The sequence below is a fragment of the Mobula hypostoma genome, chromosome 14 (genome assembly GCF_963921235.1).
Source record: "Mobula hypostoma chromosome 14, sMobHyp1.1, whole genome shotgun sequence".
Taxonomy (NCBI): domain Eukaryota; kingdom Metazoa; phylum Chordata; class Chondrichthyes; order Myliobatiformes; family Myliobatidae; genus Mobula; species Mobula hypostoma.
In genome coordinates this window covers 54,017,701-54,040,202 of record NC_086110.1, presented here as the reverse complement: position 1 = coordinate 54,040,202, position 22,502 = coordinate 54,017,701, and the positions used below count along the sequence as shown (strand labels likewise).

General features: G+C 39.7%; 1 protein-coding gene across 3 annotated transcripts in view; it reads right to left on the bottom strand.

Annotated features, from left to right (window-relative positions):
* Window positions 1-507: 507 nt before the first annotated feature.
* Window positions 508-22,502, bottom strand: part of cdh13 (cadherin 13, H-cadherin (heart)) — a 1,230,859-nt gene continuing 1,208,864 nt past the window's right edge. For all 3 annotated transcript variants that reach the window (XM_063067141.1, XM_063067142.1, XM_063067140.1), the window contains exon 14: window positions 508-7,750. In XM_063067141.1, coding sequence (XP_062923211.1) covers window positions 7,743-7,750 — 8 coding nt within the window. In that variant the 3' untranslated portion in view covers window positions 508-7,742. The remainder of the gene's footprint in view (window positions 7,751-22,502) is intronic.

Below are 22,502 nucleotides of genomic sequence, written 5' to 3'. Positions count from 1 at the left end.
ATTTTGCTTGTATGAGATTTATACTGTAATAATTAAATTATACAGTGACTTATTTAGAACCAGAATATTGCTCTAAATTTCAGAAAATCTATGAAAAAGCTAAAGAATTATCAAGTGTAGCCAAAGCAGGGAGATGAGAATCATTTTGAGAGGGTAACAAATGGAATGTATCAGTACTTAAGCATTTGATACACCAATTAAGAAATGGATTTCAAATCCGCATTATTGGATAACATTATTTATGACAGTAATACTGTTGTATGTTTAACTATATGTTGTAAATGCATTTTATGTTAACTTATACATCTACAGAATACTTTTTATATATTAATATTATTGTGTTAGTATTATTTTATGTGCTGTATGTGATTCATGTTCCGTGTTTTGAACATTGGTTCCTGAGAATGTTGTTTCATTTAACTATGTATATGTGTACTGTGGAACAATAATGAACATGAACTTACACTTGATATTTTCTGCAAATAAGTTCACTGGTCCACAGAAGAATAAAATCCCAGACTTCCTTTATTTCAGCATCGCACAAATAAATACAAGTTTCGTTTTGCAATCACATCATGTTCATGAATGTAACATTTATTACAGCTAAGTAATAGCAAGCAGTTCAGCAAATATGTTTTAATCAGTTAATTAACAGCACCTATATCCGAGTGGATCATTTTGGCAAATGATGTTCAAAGCAGTAAAAATAAAGTGGTTAGAGATGGTATGCATGGTTAGGGCAGCCACATTTTACCCTTAAAACTGAGAGAAAAATATATATATATAATTTTTCAATAACAAAATTTACTTTAATATGTGCATCTGAAACATAATGTGCATCAGTTTGCATTTGTACATTCACTAATAAAGTTACTGAGATTCATTTCACAAATAACATTTAGTAAGAGGAAATATAATTGATAAAGTACTATTTTGAACTCCTAGAGTGCCACATCATGTTATGCCCTGACTGCTTCTCTTGTCAAATTTAAATACTTTGCTCATGTCTATTTAAAATTACAATGTGTTTAAATGTTCTCAAAGGGATTGTCTCAAATTCTTGCTTCTCCCAATGCTTAGAGCTTAGATATGTCACAGCTTTAAGTCTGATAACAGCAAAGTTAGGTTGCATTTCATTCTCAACAATAAGCCACCTCATATCCTCTCCATTAACAACTGATGTAGCAGGTCAAACTGTGAACCACTCAAAGTCTTCTTTTGATCAGGTGTTTGGTAGCTCTGCATCCCAATGGAAGCAATTAACCAGTATTACAAAAAAAAACTCTGCAAAGCAGTAGTATAGCATCTAAGGAAGCAGTTTTGCCTTAAATACATGTCATTATTTTAAAACGAATGTTATGATGTAGCCAAGTAGAGGGGTACTTATACCTTTTTCCGCCATTTTTTTCTATTTCAGGCAGTCAGTATCAGCATGAAACATCGACAATAAGGTGTAGTTTCATCAGATACATTTTAAAGTTTCCTGCTGGCGGAGTAATAGAGATTTGCTTCAACCAGATCAGAGTGACATTTTTAATTTCCTACATCAGTCATCCATGAGTTTTTTGAAGAGAGATTGCCAATTTGTTGCTAACCTGTGCCAAATTAGGAAAAAAAAAGTTTGTGATATGCACTTCAGCCCATCAGAGGCTGGATGGGGACTGTTCAAACTCATTTCATGTAGGACCCATAGAATCAAAGAGGTATCGAGGACTTTTGACCTAGCAGTCCGTTGTCCTAGACATGAAAATCCGATTGTCTACAAACTGGCTAGTATCTATCTTCCAAAAAATTCATGGAAAGTAATAACATATTATCAAGGAATTGCTGCAGGTATTTTTCTATAATAGGCCTTACTAACTTGCTCATATTAACAATTCTAATCTAGTCCTGAAGTTGATCATTAAGTCTATTACACTGAATGTTCCTCAAAATACAGTTTTAATTTTGTATTTATTCAATTATTAAATTTATGTTCAGTCTGTAAATGATCTAACATAGCAAATGATTTAAGTAAATGAAGAACAAGGCAACTCATGTAAAATGCATAAAAATGAAATGTACTTTGATATTAATTGTTTTATTGTACGTGAACACAGGTCTTTCTCAGCTTCTTGAGCAATCAGTTCTTTCACATTCTCCACAAGCCCATTAACAAATAAACTGCTTTTTTCAAGCTAGACAGGTCAAATGTTCAAGCTATAGTAATACTGAAATGAAAATAATTCCTTCTAGACACTCTTTTACTAAAACATTATGAGTTGAATTGAGGCATTAACTGGGTTTGACCTTTGGAATAGGTTTCAGCCCCATTTGCGTCTGTTACTGATTAGATCCTCAGAACAAGTGGTGCAGCACAAAGGGATTTCCAGTGAGAACTGGATACTGCAGAGCAGCCAGAGACCAGGATAGTAATCTATCAACCCCTATAGTAAGGTGATTATTCGTATTTTAGAAGCAGACTGCTCCTAGTGTTACAGTTGCAGGGCAAAAAGGGAAAGACCAAGATAAAATAAACGCAGAGCTTTAAATCAGTTACAACGTCCCCATTATTTAAACCTTTTCTTTTTTCATCTGCCACCAAGAAGCTTCCCCTGACAGTTCAAATCACACAAGGTTGTTCATTCCTAATAGCGGACTTGTCACAACTAAATTGGGCAGTTCAGTTATCAAGAACAAGAAGCTTTTAATGGTTCCTGTCAGGCAGCATACATGATTTATTTTTCAGTTCCATTAACTTGCACATATCACAGAAACCACCAGGAAAGCACAATCCCACTTCAACCACAAATCAAAAATGAATGAACCTTTAACGACACACTAATACCCAAAGTGTTTAGGTGGGGAGACAGTGCTTAGGTAATTGAGTGCAAAATTTGAGACGAATCCCTTTGGGGGTTTGTGTACTTCTTTTATGTTTTCCTGGATGTCTGTACTTGGGAATTTATTATTATTCTTTTGAATCCCCTTATCATACTGTTATTCTATTTTGCACTATGTATATTAACATGATATTATTTTTTGAAACAGAATTAGAAATATAACACTTCCTATTTGCTTGTGGTGTAGCACATTAATATTGGCAAGGGAGATTCTGGATTGGAGTTAAACAGGTGATAGCAACTGGGGAGTTTGTTTCACAACTATTTGCAGATTTCCATTGAACTGAATGGAAATAAAACCAGGACAGATGCTAAAGCAGCCTGAAGACTTGCTGGATTTTAAGTTTCCAGCCGTACCAGTTCACTTGATTGCCAATGTCTAAGGACTGGCTTGAACTCCACTGTGCATTAAATATCAGTAGAGTTTCCTAACGTCATCTAAACAAATTAAGAGGAATTTTGTGCTGTATATTCATACCCACCACATATCATACTAAATTGTTGGCCTTTATTTGTGATCTTGACAGCTGTTTGTGACAAGTGTCTTCCAATGCTGTTCCTTATACCATGTTTCAAACTCTGGTCTTGTAAAGCGCTTGCTTAATTCATTATGACATTAAATATTGTCCAATTTATTCACTGCCTCACAACACTATTCCAAACAAGAGATTATTACACAAAATTAGGGTTCTGCAAATGAAAAAAATATCTTGGCAGGGATTGAGCACTGGATAAGGAAAGAAAACAGATTAAGAGTACAGGGGCCTTTTTTTTTTAAGTTAATAGGTATAATTTGTGGAGTAGCAGAATCAATGATTAGGCTTAGCTGTTTTCAGTCAATGCCAATGTGTCAGGTAAGGGGACAGAGTGCAGAATGTTTAGATCTGCTGGTAACAGGAAGCTGAGGGGGAAATGAGAGGTAAGATACAACAAGTGTTATGGGTTTCCTCAGTTAGTGTACAGGCATGGTAGTAAGAATATTACAAACATATTTTTACAGCCTTGTAGAAAAACTAGCAATACATAATACATTTTAAAAAGACTGACATGTTGTTACTGTATTCAGAATGGCCAATGCATCTTTGACATGAATCACAGAAAACCTAAATTGCAGGCACAGGCAACAAAAAAGGGAGAGAAAAAGGCAAATTAGACTATATTACAAAGAGATCAGAGTATAAAGGTTTGAAAGCTTACAGCTTAGGGAAAGACAGGTTAAGCATGAGATACAGTATGTAGTGGGCAGGGGCATGTTTAGTGTGTGGGTCTGTGATGCATACAGTACTTCCAATGTACATGAAGTCCAAGGCACAGCATGCAATAAGGGATTCTTTGCATGTTTAATGTCCATACAGGTCTTTCCTCAACTTGCTCCATCACTGGCTAAAGGTCATGGGGTGAGGTCACAGTGGAGAAAGGCCTGTGAGTGGTGTGGGAGGGCCAGGACTTCATTGTAAGGAGAGGGCAATTAGAGCATTGGAAATTAGATCACTGCAGTTGGAAAGGGGTGCTCTTGGTTGTGTATAAAAGGATTTATCTATGTTTAGAGTCTTATGTAATTGAGTAGTGTATTGTGAAGACTGAGATTTAGAGATTGTCAAAGTCATGACTGAGTAAGTGGGGGTGGAGATAAATATAAGGTTTTTTTTATCTGAATACTTTATGTGTTGTGTTTGAGTTATATAGACTGGGCTGTGCACCAAGGTCTGGAGGAATGTTGTCTCATTTGGCGGCATCAATGTACGTAGTTAAGTGGCAATAAATTTGAACTTGAACTATCTTGTAGCTGATTCTTAGTGCCTATCTCCCAGCAGAGTCCTTATGCTTGGAGATCTTCTAAGCAGGATTTATTGTGAACACTGATTTTCTATTTGTGTGTGTGGCCTGCACCATCCATGGGACATGTACAGGTGAGTGAACTTTGAAGCTGAGGTGAACAGATTAACAATTCCTGGGTTTGATTGTGCTGATCTAGGTTCATTCATGCATTAACACATGAAGGAATTAGAAGCATTAATTATGAATGTCACAATAGATACAGTTACCAGTCCATTTCACATTGAAATTCTATGTAGCACACTTAAATATTGTGCTTTTCTGTGAGAACATCTAGACCAGGAATTCTTATTGCAGTTACAGGAAACCATGAATACACTTGGAGTATTGTGAAAAATTTTAAATAAATTTTACTTGTTTTTAGTAGACTGTTCACTAGACTGATTATTGTGATGAGATGATCAGAGAGACCGATATTACTCACAGCTCGTAAAAATGAGAGGTGAAACATGCAAATTCACAGACTACTAGAAAAATTATTCAAGGGCACCTATAATTTTACCTATTTATTTCATTTTCCAGGATCTGGGTTATTATTGGCAAGGACAGCATGTATGTCTCTAATTGCCCTTTGAGTAGATGGTGGAAAGAACTGAGTGGTTTGCTAAGCTGTTTTACGATTCAACTATATGGGATGAATCACATGTAAGCCAGGCCAGGTAAGGATGGCAAATTTCTCTCCCCTGTAGGATATCATTGAACCCACTGGGTTTTGTGATTAACTGAACTTAAATTCCACAACCATGGCCACAGCTGGAACTCGAATCTTGGATTGCCGGAGAGGAGAAGCATTCCGACATGACTGCCGTACAAAGTTTCAGAGTAGGGGACGGTTATGTGTGTTTTAGATGAAAAGATATTCCTTTCATTAAAGTGCTGCCAGTCTTTAGAATCCTGAACCTCTTAGGGTTGCAGATGCAAATATGTTGAACGTTCTCAAGACAGATAAAGATAGATTTATAGAAGGATCCAATGATGTGTGGACAGAACAGGCTAGTTTAATTGAGGTAGAAGAACAGCCATGATAGTAAATGGCAAAGCAAGCCTGAAAAACGAATTGATCTATTCCTGCTCCTTTCTCTTGTAACCTCAGTGATGTCTAGTAAAGCAGAATTCCTAGTATATACTTGTTGAATATTTCAGAAAATGTTCGCTGAAAATATTAAGAATTCAGAATTGTGCAATATTTTGTTTACAGGGGAGTTCAAAAATTATTTCAAAGGGATGTGGTTATCTGTCTCACAGGAGGGGTTCAAATAGTAATGAGAACAAAATGTTGTTAAAATGGCATTTAATATACCTATATATGCACCATCATGTGTTATGATTTTTTTAATGTAAAATATTCTACTTTTGGCGGAAATCCATGGATAATTTATCTGAATGTAGACATAGCCAGCTCTTGGATCTGTAAAATCATTCTGTAAAACACAGATCAAGATAGAGATAGATATTTGCATGATGAAGCTATGCACTGATCAAACTGTGTATCTATAACTAGCAATGAGTTTGGTTGTTTCTCAGTCTTCATTTAAGTATAGCTTTTCATAAATTCTGTTGTATTTCTTTATTTTAATGCCTGCAGAAAACTATATCTCATGGTTGTATTTGGTAACATATGCCTACCTTGACTGACTTTGAAAACCCATTCCTGCCTTTGGATTCTCCAGTTTTAAAAAGAAAACTTAAAAGTTTTTTTAAACTCAGGATAACCCTCAGCACCAAACTTTATATTCACTTTCACTAGAAAATTACATTACAGTTATATCTTCTATCTGACATATACTTATGATGTAGAACTTGTGAATAGAGCCAGTGAGCATTGCGAACCTGCAGGCTGAGTTTTACAGGACAATATGGAAAAGTGATAGAGGATGTTTGCAATTAGTATCATTAAGACAGTATCCAGACAAAGAAAGGAGAGAGCAGATGGCTGGAGAGCTTGAAGTGAGTTCTAAAATATTGATTGCAAAAAAACCTGCCACAATAGCAAGACTAACAGGCAATGGAGCTTTATCGTAGTCTCTGCCAATATTCATAAAATGGTGGATCAAAGAAACCAGCAGAGGATAACAATTTCCATCCAATGAACATCAAATATAAGTAAGACAGAGACCGGTGAAGATACGAGATATTTGTGAGGATTTCTTGCATTGCAGTTTTCGTCTGGTATATACCTCACAGTGATGCAGAATCATTAGCATGCAATATTCCTACTGCTGTGACAAGTTCTTAACCCACTGGATTGCTAACTGCCAGAGTCTTGACTTACTCTAGATAAAAGTGTATTGCCTTTTACTCCACTCCACTGACACCTGCTATTCCTAATTTGAAGCCATGCAAACCTTTTGCTTAAACATGGTTAGTGATGGCAGAGTTGTGTAATCATAATGTAATACCTGATACAGTCCTGTATGTGGCAGTATAGAGGTTACTGAATTTAATTCTGCCTTAAAATACTGGTTGAATAAAAGAAATTAGAAAACAAAAGGCATGTACAGCAATATTTACCACTTACGCACAATCTATGTTTAACTTCCTTGACACAAAGAACAATTTGTCTTAAAACTTCCTTGACACACAGAGAACAACTTGCCTTACAAGAACCAACAGCATGTCTTACTTAGCTTCCAAATAGTGTCTCCTGTAAAAAATGTTTTGATTTGACAAAATAGCCTTCTTTTCATTGCTATTACAATTAAAATATTGTAGAACAGAATATTGGGTTAATTGTGTACTCTATCTTCATGTCCTCTGAATGGATGTTCAGTCTAACTTCAAGGAAAAGCAATGCAACACTTGCTCATCGAGGTGGAACCCATTAGTGGAAGCTAGTAAGGTCAGAGGCTGTCATTGACCATAGCACAGTTTGATAGACTAGTGAAGGTACAAATTAAAGCGTGCTTGGAGCAAGGAGGTCTAGAACTTGAGCAACTGTAAATCCTGTAAAATCTTCGGATTTGGCTTTTTTTCCCCTCTTGTTGCCACAGCAACTCCGCGGGCAGCATCAAACAGCAGTGCTTGTTACAGGCCTGTGGAATAAAAAGAATAATTGAGTACAAAGGTACAGCAATTGAAGACAAATATAATAACTCCTACTGAAATGGTTATTTGTGAATCATGCTTCATAAAATCTTAACATAGCTCTGATAGTAAACTATATTATAATACAATATTGAACAACTATATCACTCTAAACTTCATAATCTTCAAATCTTGTCATTAAAAACTTAGTTCTAACTCTTACTGAATGCCATTTAGCGTCTCTCCAGTTCTCCCTGACCAACAACAGCTTCTACTTAAGTAAAGCTTTGATTTTAAAATTATCTGGCTTGCTTTTTTATGGCTTTGCTCCTTCCTACATCTTTCAAGCCTAAAATCCTCCTAGACGAACTAGTTTCTCAATTTCTCAGTTCTGAGTGAGGGGTCTGATATGTTTTGTAACTTCAAAATATTAAAATAATTCAAAGAAGACATGGGTGTCTGAAAATACCAGTGTAACTTCGTCTTTACTTTTAGCAGTCGTCTGCCTCCAGACCTGCGCAGTATTTCTGACATTAATATTTTTAAAGATAGACTCAATCAAATCGATTTAGGGGATCTAGTCAAAAAAGGCTTATTTTACAATTTAACTCCCACGCTGTTAACACCGACTGCACGTTATAACAACCGTCCAACAGTGCTTGTGCAGTACCAAGCAGAAGCAAGGCGTGCATGTATCACATGCGAGCGTGATGATATATGCAATTAATGTATTTTTACATATAACCCATAATTATTCAAATGATCAAGAATTCTTAATCAAACTGTACTCAAGATTACTCAAATATTATGGAAATATTAAATACACAACACCCCTCCCTGCTTAGCTGTAAACTCCAACTCATTAGAAAATGTATCTCAACTATACACACACTATAATATATAATACAACTCCTATATACAGACATCTACAGCATAGTAAATTTTAAATTGTCTAGACAAGGGAGGCCAATCTAATTGGCAGGAGAAATTTGTGGATGTGAAACAATCTCAGGTTTGCCCCCCCCTCCCCCCGCCTCCGAATGGTGGTTGTAGGAGTCGACTTTGAGACTGCGGGAAGTGGTTCTAGTAGCAGTGGTGAACTTTCTTCTCTGCTCTACTCATCTAATTGGTGTGTCGTCATCAGATGATATCAGACTCAATCTCCACTGTGTAGGAGAATAGTCCAGTTCTGTCCTTAATCTTTCCGAGTATCCACTTTTGATCATATCTGTAGTCTTTTGCCAGGACTGTTTGTCCAGGAGTGAAACATCAAACTTCCTTGAGCTTCTTTCCAGTTTAAAACTAAGCCATATTTCGTAAGTAACTGCCTAATTAAAATATCAGATGCCTTCTCTGATACGTTCCCTAAAAAAAGGCTGTTGTAGTCGGACCACTGCTTTTGTCACTTTCACACTTCCTCTGAGAAGCATGGTCCTTCCTTGCTCCAATATGCTTTCTAACCAGAGGAACAGAGATTGGCACCAACACCTCTCCGTCCTGTTGGGCAGAAGTTCCAGGTATTCAACCTGGAGACAGTTGTGGCATCATCCTATACCTTCCTTAAGTCACTTTCAGTTGGCTTCATTGCATGGATTATGACATGCAAATGGTGGATGGATCGCTAATCAAGTTGTAGTTGTCTCAGCCAGTCATGCCCTCACAATGCTGGCCCTCATGCAAGTTCAATCTTATTTGTTCACAGTATCAGTGGATCTTGTCTACGTGGACTTCAGTAAAGCCTTTGACAATGTCACGCATGGGAGGTTGGTTAGGAAGATTCAGTCGCTAGGTATACATGGAGAGGTAGTAAATTGGATTAGACATTGGCTCAGTGGAAGAAGCCAGAGAGTGGTAGTGGAGGATTGCTTCTCTGAGTGGAGGCCTGTGACTAGTGGTGTGCCACAGGGATCAGTGCTGGGTCCACTGTTATTTGTCATCTATATCAATGATCTGGATGATAATATGGTAAATTGGATCAGCAAATTTGCTGATGATACAAAGATTGGAGGTGTAGTGGACAGTGAGGAAGGTTACCAAAGCTTGCAGAGGGATTTGGACCAGCTGGAAAAATGGGCTGAAAGATGGCAGATGGAGTTTAATACAGACAAGTGTGAGGTATTGCACTTTGGAAGGATAAACCAAGGTAGAACATACAAGGTAAATGGTAGGGCACTGAGGAATGCAGTAGAACAGAGGGATCTGGGAATACAGATACAAAATTCCCTAAAAGTGGTGTCACAGGTAGATAGGGTCATAAAGAGAGCTTTCAGCACATTGGCCTTTATAAATCAAACTATTGAGTATAAGAGTTGGAATGTTATGGTGAGGTTGTATAAGGCATTGGTGAGGCCGAATTTAGAGTATTGTGTACAGTTTTGGTCACTGAATTACAGGAAGGATATTAATAAGTTTGAAAGAGTGCAGAGTAGGTTTACAAGAATGTTGCCGGGCCTTGAGAAACTGAGTTAAAGAGAAAGGTTGAATAGGTTGGGACTTTATTCCCTGAGCGTAGAAGAATGAGGGGAGATTTGATAGAGGTATATAAAATTATGATGGGTATAGATAGAGTGAATGCAAGCAGGCTTTTTCCACTGAGGCTAGGGGAGAAAAAAAACAGAGGACATGAGTTAAGGGTGAAGGGGAAAAAGTTGAAAGGGAACATTACAGGGGGCTTCTTCACACAGATAGTGGTGGGAGTGTGAAATGAGCTGCCAGATGAAGTGGTAAATGCAGGCTCACTTTTAACATTTAAGAAAAACTTGGACAGGTACATGGATGAGAAGTGTATGGAGGAATATGGTTCAGGTGCAGGTCAGTGGGACTAGGCGGAAAGATGGTTCGGCACAGCCAAGAAGGGCCAAAAGGCCTGTTTCTGTGCTGTAATGTTCCATGGTTCTATCATTGTATCCTTATAATGGATATAAGAGCATTAAAGTCAAGGAACATTTTTATCTCACAGTGTAATGCTTCTTGATTTATACCAATCCCTTTTGTCCACTTTAGGACCAACTTCTTCCAATAATTCCCTTATTTAGGTAACTAATTAGGTAAGTTTAAACATAATAATTGTATCTGACTCCACCATCTCCTCTGGTGGTATGTTCCAGATACAATGCCTATAAAAAGTATTCACACCTCCCCCAACTCCCCAATGTGTTCAAGTTTTATTGTTTTACATATTGAATCATAGTGGATTTAATTTGGCTTTTTTGACACTGATCAACAGAAGAGACTCTTCCATGTCAAAGTGAAAAATAAATTTCAACAAATTGGTCTAAATTTATTACAATTATCAGAGACAAAATAATTGATTCTATAATTACTCACCCCCTTCAAGTCAACATTTAGTAGATGCATCTTTGGCAGCAATTACAGCCTTGAGTCTGTGTGGATAGGTCTTAATCAACTTGCACATCTGGACACTGCAAATTGTCCCCATTGTTCTTTACAAAGCTGTTCATGCTCTGACAGATTGTACGGGGATCATACGGGGAACACCCCTTTTTGAGTCCGGCCACAAATTCTCAATTGGATTGAGGTCTAGACTCTGACTTGGCCACTCCAGGACATTAATTTTGTTGTTTTTAAGCCAATCCTGTGTGGTTTTGGCTTTATACTTGGGGGTCATTTTCTTGCTGGAAAACAAATCTTCTCCAAAGTCACAGTTCTGTACAAAAAGGACGGGTTACACTTAAATCCTCGGGGGACCAATATCCTGGCAGGGAGATTAGCGGGGGCTACTGAGGTGACTTTAAACTAGAATGGTTGGGGGGTGGGAATCAAATTAAAGCGGCTAGGTGTGAGGAGGTTAGTTCACAACAGAGGGATGGGAACCAGTGCAGAGAGACAGAGGGGTGTAAAGTGAGCGTAGAAGCAAAAAGTACAAAGGGGAAAAGTAAAAGTGGCAGGCCGACAAATCCAGGGCAAGCATTAAAAAGGGCTAAGAGAGTTGTAAAAGAGTGCCTGAAGGCTTTATGTGTCAATGCAAGGAGCATTCGTAATAAGGTGGATGAATTGAAAGTGCAGATTGTTATTAATGATTATGATATAGTTGGGATCACAGAGACATGGCTCCAGGGTGACCAGGGATGGGAGCTCAACGTTCAGGGATATTCAATATTCAGGAGGGATAGACACGAAGGAAGGGGAGGTGGGGTGGCGTTGCTGGTTAAAAAAGAGATTAACGCAATAGAAAGGAAGGACATAAGCCGGGAAGATGTGGAATCGATATGGGTAGAGCTGCGTAACACTAAGGGGCAGAAGACGCTGGTGGGAGTTGTGTACAGGCCACCTAACAGTAGTAGTGAGGTCGGAGATGGTATTAAACAGGAAATTAGAAATGTGTGCAATAAAGGAACAGCAGTTATAATGGGTGACTTCAATCTACATGTAGACTGGGTGAACCAAATTGGTAAAGGTGCTGAGGAAGAGGATTTCTTGGAATGTATGCGGGATGGTTTTTTGAACCAACATGTCGAGGAACCGACTAGAGAGCAGGCTATTCTGGACTGGGTTTTGAGCAATGAGGAAGGGTTAATTAGCGATCTTGTCGTGAGAGGCCCCTTGGGTAAGAGTGACCATAATATGGTGGAATTCTTCATTAACATGGAGAGTGACGTAGTTAATTCAGAAACAAAGGTTCTGAACTTAAAGAGGGGTAACTTTGAAGGTATGAGACATGAATTAGCTAAGATAGACTGGCAAATGACACTTCAAGGATTGACGGTGGATATGCAATGGCAGGCATTTAAAGGTTGCATGGATGAACTACAACAATTGTTCATCCCAGTTTGGCAAAAGAATAAATCAAGGAAGGTAGTGCACCCGTGGCTGACAAGAGAAATTAGGGATAGTATCAATTCCAAAGAAGTAGCATACAAATTAGCCAGAGAAAGTGGCTCACCTGAGGACTGGGAGAAATTCAGAGTTCAGCAGAGGAGGACAAAGGGCTTAATTAGGAAGGGGAAAAAAGATTATGAGAGAAAACTGGCAGAGAACATAAAAACGGACTGTAAAAGCTTTTATAGATATGTAAAAAGGAAAAGACTGATAAAGACAAATGTAGGTCCCCTGCAAACAGAAACAGGTGAATTGATTATGGGGAGCAAGGACATGGCAGACCAATTGAATAATTACTTTGGTTCTGTCTTCACTAAGGAGGACATAAATAATCTTCCAGAAATAGTAAGGGACAGAGGGTCCAGTGAGATGGAGGAACTGAGCGAAATACATGTTAGTAGGGAAGTGGTGTTAGGTAAATTGAAGGGATTGAAGGCAGATAAATCCCCAGGGCCAGATGGTCTGCATCCCAGAGTGCTTAAGGAAGTGGCCCAAGAAATAGTGGATGCATTAGTGATAATTTTTCAAAACTCGTTAGATTCTGGACTAGTTCCTGAGGATTGGAGGGTGGCTAATGTAACCCCACTTTTTAAAAAAGGAGGGAGAGAGAAACCGGGGAATTATAGGCCGGTTAGCCTAACGTCGGTGGTGGGGAAACTGCTGGAGTCAGTTATCAAGGATGTGATAACAGCACATTTGGAAAGCGGTGAAATGATCGGACAAAGCCAGCATGGATTTGTGAAAGGAAAATCATGTCTGACGAATCTCATAGAATTTTTTGAGGATGTAACTAGTAGAGTGGATAGGGGAGAACCAGTGGATGTGGTATATTTGGATTTTCAAAAGGCTTTTGACAAGGTCCCACATAGGAGATTAGTGTGCAAACTTAAAGCACACGGTATTGGGGGTAAGGTATTGGTGTGGGTGGAGAATTGGTTAGCAGACAGGAAGCAAAGAGTGGGAATAAACGGGACCTTTTCAGAATGGCAGGCGGTGACTAGTGGGGTACCGCAAGGCTCAGTGCTGGGACCCCAGTTGTTTACAATATATATTAATGACTTGGATGAGGGAATTAAATGCAGCATCTCCAAGTTTGCGGATGACACGAAGCTGGGTGGCAGTGTTAGCAGTGAGGAGGATGCTAAGAGGATGCAGGGTGACTTGGATAGGTTGGGTGAGTGGGCAAACTCATGGCAGATGCAATTTAATGTGGATAAATGTGAAGTTATCCACTTTGGTGGCAAAAATAGGAAAACAGATTATTATCTGAATGGTGGCCGATTAGGAAAAGGGGAGGTGCAACGAGACCTGGGTGTCATTATACACCAGTCATTGAAAGTGGGCATGCAGGTACAGCAGGCGGTGAAAAAGGCGAACGGTATGCTGGCATTTATAGCGAGAGGATTCGAGTACAGGAGCAGGGAGGTACTACTGCAGTTGTACAAGGCCTTGGTGAGACCACACCTGGAGTATTGTGTGCAGTTTTGGTCCCCTAATCTGAGGAAAGACATCTTTGCCATAGAGGGAGTACAAAGAAGGTTCACCAGATTGATTCCTGGGATGGCAGGTCTTTCATATGAAGAAAGACTGGATGAACTGGGCTTGTACTCGTTGGAATTTAGAAGATTGAGGGGGGATCTGATTGAAACGTATAAGATCCTAAAGGGATTGGACAGGCTAGATGCAGGAAGATTGTTCCCGATGTTGGGGAGGTCTAGAACGAGGGGTCACAGTTTGAGGATAGAGGGGAAGCCTTTTAGGACCGAGGTTAGGAAAAACTTCTTCACACAGAGAGTGGTGAATCTGTGGAATTCTCTGCCACAGCAAACTGTTGAGGCCAGTTCATTAGCTATGTTTAAAAGGAAGTTAGATATGGCCCTTGTGGCTACAGGGGTCAGGGGGTATGGAGGGAAGGCTGGGTTCTGAGTTGGATGATCAGACATGATCATAATAAATGGCGGTGCAGGCTCGAAGGGCCGAATGGCCTACTCCTGCACCTATTTTCTATGTTTCTATGTTTTGCAGACTGCACCAGGTTTTCATTCAGGATTTCCCTATATTTTGCTGTGTTCATTTTACTCTCTACCCTCACAAGCCCTCTAGGACCTGCTGCAGTGAAGGATCCCCACGGCATGATGCAGTCACCACCATGCTTCAAGGTAGGGATGGAGTGTTTTTGATGATGTGCAATGATTGGCGTACGCCAAACATAGCATTTAGTCTGATGGCCAAAAAGATCAATTTTGATTTCATCAGACAACAAAACCTTCTTCCAGTTGATTTCAGAGTGTCCCACATGCCTTCCAGCAAACTGTAGCCAAGATTTCACGCGAGTTTTTTTTCAACAGTGGCTTTCTCTTTAAGTCCTATAAAGCTGAGACTGGTGAAGCACTTAGGCAACAGTTGCTGTATGCACAGTTTCTCGCATCTCAGCCACTGAAGCTTGTAACTCCTCCAGAGTTGTCATAGGTCTCTTAGTGGTCTCCCTCACTAGTCTCACTCTTGCACAGTCACCCAGTTTTTGAGGACAGCCTACTCCAGGCAGTTTTACAACTGTGCCATATTCTTTCCATTTCTTGATGAATGACTTAACTATACTCCAAAGGATATTCAGTAACTTGAAAACGTTCCATCTCCTGAGTTGTGCTTTTCAATAACCTTTTCATGGAGATGCTTGGAATGTTCATTTGTCTTCATGGTGTAGTTTCTGCCAGGATATTGGCTCACTAGCAGTTAGACCTCCAGATACAGGTGTATTTTTACTACAATAATTTGAAACACCATGACTGCACATGGTGATCTCCATTTAACTAATTATGCGACTTCTAAAACCAATTGGCTGCACTAGTGATGGTTCGATGTGTCATATTAAAGGAGGTTTATACTTATGCAATCAATTATTCTGTGTTTTATATTGTAATTAATTTAGATCACTTTGCAGAGATCTGTTTTCACTTTGACATATAAAATTAGTGTCAAAAAAGCCAAATTAAATCCACTGTGTTTCAATGTGGTAGAATAATAAAACATGAAAATTTCCAAGCAGCGTGAATACTTTTTATAAGCATTGTATCAGCAACTCTCTCTGTTAAAAATGTACTTCTTGTACTTCCTTTAAAACTCCTTCCTCTCACTTTAAGCATATCCTCATATTTTTGATAGCTCTACCATGAGAAAAAGAATTTGTCTATCTATCCTATTAATTGTTGTCATTATCTTTTCACTTCCAGCAGGAAACCCCTCAGTCTAGTTCTCTCAAAAGCAAACAAGCCTAGTTTATCCGAACTCTCTCGATAACTAAAGCATTTCAATCCAAAGAATATCTTGATGAAGTTCCTCTTTATTCTTTCAAGTAAAATTCTGTAGCAAAATTCTTTACAGTAACCAAAAAATGAGCAACTTGGTACTGATAGATCAGTTCTATAAGCACAGGTCTTTGGAATACATGAACACATGAGAAAAATACAAAAGAAGTTCAAGGCAGATTGTACTCTCGTCAATTTTAAGTTACTTTGCCCAGTTACTTGCTCTCATTAAATTCATTATTTTTACTCAAGTCAAAAAGATTACAACTACTACAGACCAATTTTAAAGAGAAAGGTTTGACTCAATCCAACAGAAGCTTTTTGAGGCATATACTCTTATCAATCCTGTTTAAATCTACGCCTAATTTCTTCAGTTACATGTCCATCACAATGTTGGGTCTAGATAAAATTACAAGGGGTGATTGATAAGTTTGTGGCCTAAGGTAGAAGGAGTTAACTTTAGAAAACCTAAAACATTTATTTTTCAACATAGTCCCCTTCTACATGTACACACTTAGTCCAGCGGTCGTGGAGCATACGGATGGATCCCTTCTTCGTAGAAGTGGTCCACAGCAGGGGTAATTGATAAGTTCATGGCCTAAGGTAGAAGGAGATGAGTTATTAACTTCAAACTTTCTGCATTATCACTCAAAGAATTGAACTGCATGTGCATGTAATGAAAGCGTCTTGGACCTCCAGGTGGTCCACAGCAGGGGTGATTGATAAGTTCGTGGCCTAAGGTGGAACGAGATTAGTTATACAGCACTCAATACATGCACGTGCAGTTCAACTCTTTGAGTGAAAATGCAGAAAGTTTGAAGTTAATAACTCATCTCCTTCTACTTTAGGCTACAAACTAATCAATCAGCCCTGCTGTGGACCACTTCTGGAGGTTCAAGATGTCGAATGCTACAAAGAAGGAATCTGTATGCTCCATGACCGCTGGACTAAGTGTGTAGATGTAGGAAAAATAAATGTGCTAGGTTTTCTAAAATTGACTCCTTCTACCTTAGGCCACAAACTTATCAATCACCCCTCGTACATATCAGTCAGAAGAGGTGGGAATAATGACTGAAAAGTAAAAACAGTGTGCATCTGTTGGACATAACCTGAAAGAGCAGCAACCTGAAACATTAATTCTGCTTACCTGTCCACAGATTTATTTTCCCCCAGGAAATTAGCAAACCAGATCAGTTCCATAATAATCCAGTAGGTGAATGGTTATCTTTACGAAGACTTGATTTGATTTTAATTTAAAAACATAGAAACATAGAAAACCTAAGGCACAATACAGGCCCTTTGGCCCACAAAGTTGTGCCGAACATGTCTCTACCTTAGAAATTACTGGAGTTACCCATAGCCCTCTATTTTTCTAAGTTCCATGTACCTATCCAAAAGTCTGTTAAAAGACCCTATCGTATCTGCCTCCACCACCGTTGCCAGCAGCCCATTCTACGCACTCACCACTCTCTGCGTAAAAAAACTACCCCTGACATCTCTTCTGTACCTACTCCCAAGCACCTCAAACCTGTGCCCTCTTGTGACCGTCATTTCAGCCCTGGGAAAAAGCCTCTGACTATCCACACAATCAATGCGTCTCATCATCTTATGCACCTCTATCAGGTCACCTTTCATCTTCCGTCGCTCCAAGGAGAAAAGGCTGAGTTCACTCAACCTATTCTCATAAGGCTTGCTCCCTAATCCAGGCAACGTCCTTGTAAATCTCCTCTGCACCCTTTCTATAGTTTCCACATCCTTCCTGTAGTGAGGCCACCAGAACTGAGCACAGTACTCCAAGTGGAGTCTGACCAGGGTCCTATTTAGCTGCAACATTACCTCTCGGATCCTAAATTCAATTCCATGATTGATGAAGGCCAATGCACTGTACGCTTTCTTATCCACAGAGTCAACCTGTGCAGCTGCTTTGAGCATCCTATGGACTCGGACCCCAAGATCCCTCTGATCCTACCAAGAGTGTTACCATTAATACTATATCCTGCCACTAATACTAATTTCTGGAATTATTTAACTATTTATGTTTAATTTTCCCAGTTACCATTGTGGAATTCTAACTTGTATCTCTGGATCAGTGGCCCAGAGGTCTATCCATTAATCCAGCAATTTAAGAGCCGTGTTATTTTATCCCAAATTAAACATTTAGTGTGTATATTTTAATTCCTCTTTGTACATTTTTATTTTAAAGTTTAAAAAATGTATGTGGTGGAATTTAACATACGTGTATTTAGTGTGCATATCAGAACAAGATTCACTGTCTCTGTTTATCACATGTTTAAGGATGGTCAGATTTATATCATATCTTTATAGGTTTTCAATTAACCTACATTCATAGTCAATACTTAGCTAATTATTCTGAGTAAGGATGCTTCCTGTGGCTCATTTGTCCCACCAGTACATCACAAATTAGACAAATCAACTAAAATACTTTCTTAAACTAACACTGGGAAAACACCATAATATTGAGATGCCAATTGTGTATGCCTTTAATTCTAGATAATTTATTACTCAGTAAATGTGCAATATTATTTGGCTGTGGAGTTTCTCATGTCAGTTATCATGAATTTAATGGTCATTATGGACAAGGCCTCTCAACTGCATCACTATGGTAACATTCCTAATACTTTTCCCTACTCATGAAAATGATACAGACATTTCCAAATGTCAGTCTGTGATATTAGCACTCAAACCCAGAGAACAAAAGAGATAGTTGCAAATGTCAAGGTTTTTTTTTCGGTAAAATTTCCAATGTTTTGTTGCCATCAATCCATTAAATCACAGTAATACAGAGAGGGCAGTGATCAGTATTTGAATACTGTTAATACTCTGTAACAAATAGGGACTTGTGAAGTCACCCCTCAGTTATAGCCAACTTCGCCATTTGCTACTGTTTACAAGAACAAGTTACTTTGGTAATCCTTCAATGGATTTGCTGTCAAATCCAAAACACAATGTATTTTGAATTATCCTTACCCCTTTCATGGATAAAATTCATTTGCCCCACATGAATCATTAACTCCAATAATTAGACTAGATTTTGTGGTCAGTGGGCAGTGTTCTCTACAATATGCAATAGTTTCTCCTTTACCTAATGATGGAGTCAGTTGAAGGAGATTCTTGCCAGCCCTTCAGAGAATGATGGTGTAGTGGTATCAACAGTAAAACACCACCCACTTCTCTCAATTCTTTCGTCTCTGTCACATCTGCTCTCAGGAATAGACTTTTCATTCTAGAATGAAGGAGATGTCCTCCTTTTTCAAAGAAAGGGTCTTCCCTTCCTCCACCATCAACGCTGCCCTCAACCACATCTCTTCCATCTCATGCATGTCTGTTCTTACCCCATCCTCCAGCCACCCTACCAAGGAAAGGGTGCCTCTTGTCCTAACCTACCACCCCACCAGCCTCCGCGTCCAGCACATAATTCTCCGCAACTTCCACCATCTCCAACAGGATCCCATCACCAAACACATCTTTCGTTCCCCCCACTTTCTGCTTTTCACAGGGAATGCTCCCTATGCAACTCATTTGTCTATTTGTCATTCCCCACTGATCTCCCTCCTGGCACTTATCCTTGTAAGTGGAACAAGTGCTACACCTTCCCCTACACCTCCACCCTCACTACCATTCAGGGCCCCAGACAGACCTTCCAGGTGAGGCGACATATCACCTGTGAGTCTGTTGGTGTCATATGCAGTGTCCGGTGCTCCCAGTGTGGCCTCCTGTATATTGGTGAGACTCGATGTAGATTTGGAGACCACTTTGCCGTGCACCTACACTTCGTCCGCCAGAAGAAGCGGGTTCTTGCAGTGGCCATCCATTTTAATTCCACTTTGCATTCTCATTCCAATATGTCAATCCATGGCCTCCTCTACTGCCCCAATGAGGCCACAATCAGGTTGGAGGAGAAACACCTTATATTCTGTCTGGGTAGCCTCCAACCTGATGGCAAGAACATTGATTCCTCAAACTTCCGGTAATGCCCACCCCTCGCCCTCTCCTTCACCAGTCCCCATTCCCTTTCCCTTCACTCACCTTATCTCCTTGCCTGCCTATCACCTCCCTCTGGTTCTCCTCCCCATTTCCTTCTATGGCTTTCTATCCTCACCTATCAGATTCCCCCCTCTCCAGCCCTCTATCTCTTTCACCAATCAACTTCCCAGCTTCTTACTTCATCCCTCTCCCTCCCAGTTTCACCTACCACTTTGTGTTTCTCTCTCCCCGCCCCCACCTTTTAAATCCACTCCTCATCTTTTTTTCTCCAGTTCTGCCGAAGAGTCCCTGCACAAAATGTCAACTGTATTTTTTTCATAGATGCTACCTCGTCCGCTAAGTTCCTCCAGCATCTTGTGTATGAAACCCAGAACTAGTTGTGAGGTCAGAGACTAAGATTGTTGCCCACATTGAAGACCAGGACTTCAATGAATTTACAGAAAACCAATATAATCCCAATAAACTACAGGATCTATTGTGAAAACCCATTTAATTCACAAATGGTTTTAGAGAAAGAAGTTTGCCATTCTTATGTGCTAGGCTACACAAATGCAATAACGTGCTTGATTCTAAGCAGCCTTTGCAGTTCAGGGGAAATTATGAATATACAGTAAATGTTAATAAATAAAGAGCTAGAGAAGAAATAAGAATATGAACTAGAATAAAATTGAAAATATTATATTTATTATTAAATAACTAAGTAATTTATCCACATACTAAATTATTGAAACTACCAAAATAAATAGTAAAAAAGAAGTTTCACTTTTTACCCAGGAGCTTCTTTCTCACTCATTGGCAGGTGGACTGCTGTTCTTGTGGCACATTAAGCCTGGCTCGAGATGGATTTGACACATTAGAGACCAGGAAGCCTCTGAAAATCACTCTGTCTAATTAGACTCCATCAGGAATCCACTAGAACAGAATGTGAGCAAATTCAGCCAGTTGGGACTGGGCATTCAGTGCCACCACTATTGCCAGCATTGGAGACTAGAACTTCCACATTTATACAGATAATCATTATGGCCTCGTATTCAAATTCCAATGTGCAGAAATTTAAGAGGCTATACAGAGTAGGGACTCGGCCACTTCCACCACAGACACAGTCCTCCCCACTTTTGAGGACATCAACAAGGGGTGATATAGTCCAGCAATCCCCAACTACCGGGCTGCGAACCGGTACCAGGCCGCAAGGCATGCGCTACCGGGCCGCGAGGAAACGGTATGATTTGCTGATATGAATCAGCTGCACCTTTCCTCATTCCCTGTCACGCCCACTTTTGAGCTCGAATGCACATGAGCTCATTACGCATGTTTCATCCATGTCAGAGCGGGAAGGAGATCAACTCCTCGAGCTTGCAAATGACGGTGTGCTGAAAAGTATGTTTGACATAACATCTCTGGCCGCATTCCGGATCAAAGTCAAGGCTAAGTATCCTGAGATAGCCACAGAAACACTGAAAACGTTGCTTCCATTTCCAACATATCTCTGCAATGAATGCAATGAAAACTAAATTGGGGAATAGACTGGACATAAGGAACCCCGTTCGAGTATCGCTGTCTCCCATCACCCTTCGATGGGACCATCTTGTTGCAGGGAAACAAGTATTCAGCCCAGGGCTCCCACTGATTCAGCGATATTGGTGCTTTGCAATGATTTTATATGTTCATATGAGGAAAATATGCGCTCTGTGTTTAATATCCAAACGTTACTTAAAATGTTATGATGCTATTGACTTATATAACCATATAACAATTACAGCATGGATACAGGACATCTCTTCCCTTCTAGTCTGTGCCGAAAGCTACTCTCACCTCGTCCCACCGACCTGCACTCAGCCCATAACCCTCCATTCCTTTCCTGTCCATATAGCTGTCCAGTTTAACTTTAAATGATAATATTGAACCTGCCTCTACGACTTCTACTGGAAGTTCGTTCAACACTTACTTCAAGCTCCCCTGTCCTCCCCTATTAATTGACTTATCGCTATATTCATGCGAGGAAAATATGCGGTAAGTGTTTAATATTAAATTCGTTAGATAAACCCTTTTAGAAACAAAATTGAGTGCATTAGCCACTTATCACCTATATTCCGGTCGTGATTAACACCCCCCCCCCGAACAGAATCGCCAAAAATGATTTGCAGAAAAGAAGCAATACACATTAAATTTGCTGGTGAACACAGCAGGTCAGACAGCATCTCTAGGAAGGGGTACAGTCCTGACGAAGGGTCTCGACCTGAAACATCGACTGTACCCCTTCCTAGAGATGCTGCCTGGCCTGCTGCGTTCACTAGCAACTTTGATGTGTGTTGCTTGAATTTCCAGCATCTGCAGAATTCCTTGTGTTTGCAGAAAAGGAATCGGCAGGTGCATGCATGCACACTGGTGCCCGCGCAAGGCTTCATGGTCATTGTAACCTTTCTCAGGGTAAACACAATGTACTTGACTGCTACTCTTGTCTGTTGGCAACCATCCCCCCCTCCCTCCCCTCCCCAGGTCGGCCGGTTTGCAAGAATACTATCAATATGAAACCGGTCCGCAGTGCAAAAAAGTTTGGGGACCCCTGATATAGTCTACCCATCTAGGCTATATACTCCTCTCATTGCTGCCT